The sequence below is a fragment of the Benincasa hispida genome, chromosome 9 (assembly GCF_009727055.1).
Source record: "Benincasa hispida cultivar B227 chromosome 9, ASM972705v1, whole genome shotgun sequence".
NCBI lineage: Eukaryota > Viridiplantae > Streptophyta > Magnoliopsida > Cucurbitales > Cucurbitaceae > Benincasa > Benincasa hispida.
Window position 1 is genome coordinate 46,866,884 of NC_052357.1, and position 4,462 is coordinate 46,871,345.

At 36.5% G+C, this 4,462-nt stretch overlaps 1 protein-coding gene across 1 annotated transcript; it reads left to right on the forward strand.

Annotated features, from left to right (window-relative positions):
* The first annotated feature begins 348 nt into the window (after nucleotides 1–348).
* Nucleotides 349–3,741, forward strand: LOC120086722 (beta-1,2-xylosyltransferase). Its single transcript, XM_039043501.1, has 3 exons — nucleotides 349–1,265; nucleotides 2,047–2,196; nucleotides 2,532–3,741. Exons 1-3 carry the CDS (start codon nucleotides 633–635, stop codon nucleotides 3,249–3,251), a joined length of 1,503 nt encoding a protein of 500 aa, XP_038899429.1. The 5' UTR covers nucleotides 349–632; the 3' UTR covers nucleotides 3,252–3,741.
* Nucleotides 3,742–4,462: the final 721 nt, after the last annotated feature.

Genomic DNA, 4,462 nt, shown 5'->3' on the forward strand with positions numbered 1-4,462 from the left:
AATTCAATCTTTCGCTAAAAAAAATTTAACTTTTTCACTTTATGTATAATATAAGAACTAAAAATTGTAATTCATACGAGATCAAGTAACAACATTCCCTTTTTTTTTTTGCATATAAAAAGAAAGAAATAACCAAGAAAATCCTCATCCGACAAATTGAGAGATTTGATATTGATATTAAATATTTGTAAAAATATTAAAAAAAATATATATTTTAGAAGTAAAAACAACCTAATTATTAACCTAAATAAATTTTATAAATTTTGTAACTCATAAAAATATATAGATAATAATCCTTTTCTTTTCTTTTCTTTAAAAAAAAATATCATCTAATAATTCCAAAACCAAAGATTTCTCCTTCTCTTTCTTCTTCTGATTTTCTTCTTCATCTTCTAAGAGAGAGAAGCTTGGAAAGGGAAAAGAGTTTCTCTTCCAATCTTCTTCTTCCTCTCTTTTCTCTTTTCAAAAAAGTGATAAACAATTCCATTTCTATGAGAATCCATGAAAAAAGATGACACAGAGACACAGAGATTGAGTAAAATCCAAGCCATGGGTGGTCTGAATTTCACAACCTTTTGGTAGCTAACACCAATCATTCTCTCTTTCTTTCTCTTCAACAACAATTTTCCGCCATGAACGCCAAAACCCAAGCTCTGTTACTCAAGATCTTCTTCCTTCTCTTCGCTTTCAACACTCTAACTCTCTGCATTTACTTCACTTCTCACTCCAAAACCTCCCCTCCCACTTCCCCTCATCGGAATCCCACTTCCGAAAAACGCTTCCCCTTCCTGGAAAACCCACATTCTTCCAAGCCCTGGCCCATCTTGCCTTCTTATCTCCCTTGGTCTCACTCCCCTGTCCCTCCCCGTTCCTGTGAGGCCTATTTCGGCAATGGCTTCACCCACCGTGTAGATCTTTTCAAGCCTAAACCCGCCGGAAAACTCGCCGGATGGTTCCGGTGCTGGTATAGTGAAACTCTCCAGAGCTCCATATGTGAGGGGGGGAGAGTGCGAATGTGGCCGGAGAGGATTTACATGTCCCGAGGAGGCGAGCGGATTGAAGAGGTGATCGGAAGAAAGGAAGAGATGGAGTTGCCGGAATTTCGTAGCGGTGCTTTTGAGCTTGATGGCGGCGAGGAGAGGGTTCTTGCCGATGAGAAGTTTCTTGATCGGTTCGTGCCGGAAGGGGAAGTTCAGAGGCACACTATGCGCGCATTGTTTGGATCGTTTCGAGTTGTTTCTGGGAGTGATTTTGAATGCAAAGAGGTAGAATACAAGTTTTTATGGGTTTTTGGAGCTTTTTGTTCTTCCATTTCTGCATTTGAATATAAAATTTCATGGAATTTTGTTACTGACCTCAGAATCAACTTTTGTTTGTTGTGTTGGGTTTTGGAGCATTTGTTCTTCCATTTTTGCTGTTTTTTGAAGGCCCCATTTTCAGATTAGAGTATTAGTTTTTGATTATCCATATTTAAACTAAAGAATATGAAGTTTTATAGGTTTTTGTGATTTCAGATTTCATTTACTGACTTCAGAATCAACATATATTTGTTGTGTTGGATTTTGGAACTTCTGTTCTTCCATCTCTGCAAATTTTTAATTTAAAAACTGATGGAAGCCCAATTTTCCGATTAGAGTATTAGCTATTGAACTTCTATGTTTGGTTCAAGAATATTAAATTTTATGGGTTTTTGTGATTTGGGTTTTTTTTTTTGTATATATAACTGGGCCCAGAATCAACATTTTGGGAAGGTGGAATTAATTAGTATTTTCTCAGCACATGGATAATGAATCTAAATAGAGATTTCTTAGTAACAGAGTGCAAATTTAGTAACTGTAACAAACATTTTGGCTTGACTCTGTCTTTTTTGTTCTCTAATCTGGACTGACATTAATAATATATAATATGTTTTGAATAATCAGTTTTTAAGTAATCTAATTTCATTTGGACCTGGTCTTCTTTATCTTGAGTTTGAGTGAACATTATTGTCTTTTTCTTCATTAAAATTGTTCTAAATGGTTTCTGAATCAAAGGCTCCATTTACAGTGGATCGAGGAGCCTGTGCTTCTGGTGACGAGGTTTGAGTATGCAAATCTTTTTCACACTATTACAGATTGGTATAGTGCTTATGTGGCTTCGAGAGTCGTCGGGTTGCCTAATCGACCTCATCTGATTTTCGTCGACGGGCATTGTAAGGTACGTCTCGGGATCACTTTGCATTCTTTCCTTTCTTTTAGAATGGAGGCTGCTGTTTATGTTCGGATTATTGAAGAGAATATGTTTGGAAAGAAGTGAGATTCTCAAGTTATTACAAAGTAGAAAACTAAGAGAGATGGTTTAGATGGAGTTAGAAGAGCCGGAGATATGTAATTGGCTATATCTATTGATATCAACTCTTGAGATCTATCTGTTTCTCTTGGAAGAATATGTTTAAATTGGCTATTTCCTATTTTTTCTTCTTGTGTATGAGCTGAGAAAGAAAGATTACTAAAATAATGTCATCTTTTGTTGTTTCTTCTTCAATATTTAAGACAACTTTGGAAGAGACATGGAAGGCATTGTTTTCAAGTCTAAGATATGCAAAAAATTTCAGCGGACCGGTTTGTTTTCGCCACGCGATCTTCTCGCCTCTTGGATACGAAACTGTGCTATTCAAGGGTCTGACTGAGGGTATCAATTGTCATGGAGGGTCATCTCATGATCTTTGGCTAAAACCTGATGACCAGAAAACTGCTAGATTATCGGAGTTTGGAGAAATGGTTAGAGCAGCTTTTGGTTTCCCAGTTGACAGACAAGTCGAAAGGCCAACTTCAATTCACAACATTCTCTTTGTGCGTCGTGAGGATTATTTAGCGCATCCTCGACATGGCGGTAGGGTTGAATCCAGACTTACCAATGAACAAGAAGTCTTTGATGCTTTGCAGAACTGGGCATCTAATCACAGAGAGTGTAAAGTGAACTTAGTGAATGGGTTGTTTGCGCACATGCCGATGAAGGAACAACTCCGAGCCATCCAAGACGCCTCCGTCATTATCGGGGCTCATGGTGCAGGCCTTACTCACATAATATCTGCCTTACCAAAAACCTTGATCTTGGAAATCATCAGCAGTCTATTTAGAAGGCCTCATTTTGCATTGATAGCTCAATGGAAAGGCTTGGAATACCATGCCATCAATCTCTCGGGATCACATGCCGATCCAGAAGTCGTTATCGAACACCTTTCACGCATCATGACGAGCCTTGGATGCTAATAACCTTTTTGCGATTTATCACATTAATCTCTCTTAACTACGAGGAAACGAAAAGCAGTGGGGGAGAAACCAGCACTCTGTATCTACAAACACAATTGGCTGGATGCTTCCACTTTGACAAGTTTGAGTTTGAAGATACTGATTCACCAAGTCTACCTAACTTACAATAGTTTTGGCTTCAAGTAAGAGCTTACCGACCAAGCTCGACGACAACAAGAATTCAAGATATTTAAGCTTCAAGAATGGTATGTATTCTAGTTCTTGAATTCCCTTTTTGAAGTTCTATCCGTAGAAGAGATCAATTAGAACCATTCTTTCCCTTCTCTCTAGATTTCATTGCTTGTCTCATGCGCTGTATCGTTAATGTTCATATCAAGTTTCCATCTCAGGTTTGTATACTTAGCACTTAAATATTGTCTAAATATATCATTTGGTCCAGAGATTAGACATCATTTCTCTGTATAAGAAATAGTTTATAATGTTGTTTTAACACCAATAAAATAGGAAAATTTGTCCGAAATAACAATCAAAGTTAGCATTTCACAAATAGTACCTTTTCTGGCCAATTGTTTTAATAGCTCATGAAATTGATATCGTGATCGAAATAAAAATTTAACTTGTTTAAATGACATTCAAACCGATGAGTTTTTTGAGCTTTCTTGGAATATCGGTCAAGACGATTGCTTCTTGCGTGATATTCCTAACGCCTATGTAATCTTTCCCAAAATCCTATTTTAGTATCCATTCAATTATGTTTTTTATTTCTTTCATTGGGTTAGATTTGAATGACTATTGAAATAGGGAATCTGAAAAAGATTATGTACATGATATTTAGGGAGGTCGTTGGTTCTTCCTCCTAGCCATGATTCTATCAAGAAAATCAAAAGAATCGATGATTTTGAATATGTCACTAAAAGAAGTAAAATTTTTCTTATGGTCTCACATACATCCTGGCCAAGATGCACCAAGATGAGACGTTGAAATAATTCTCCAAAAAATGTGTTATTTTTGATAGATATCGAATAAATTTTAGCTGTCATGCGACGATCCCACTATTCAATTTTGAAACGTGTTTTTATGGAGGGATTCAATTGGAAAGAGGTTGGAAACAAAGAGTGATGAAATGAGAAGATGGTTGCATACTTTAGGAGATATGATTTAGACTAGAATATTGAATGTTAAGAAGATGAAGTAAGTCTTTTATGATGCAA

Excerpts from the sequence above, each read along its gene's own strand:
- LOC120086722 (XM_039043501.1), top strand. The coding sequence starts at position 633 with ATGAACGCCAAAACCCAAGCTCTGTTACTCAAGATCTTCTTCCTTCTC. Across the intron at positions 1,266-2,046 it reads GTGATTTTGAATGCAAAGAG|TGGATCGAGGAGCCTGTGCT; the intron begins GTAGAATACAAG and ends CTCCATTTACAG. Across the intron at positions 2,197-2,531 it reads TCGTCGACGGGCATTGTAAG|ACAACTTTGGAAGAGACATG; the intron begins GTACGTCTCGGG and ends TCAATATTTAAG.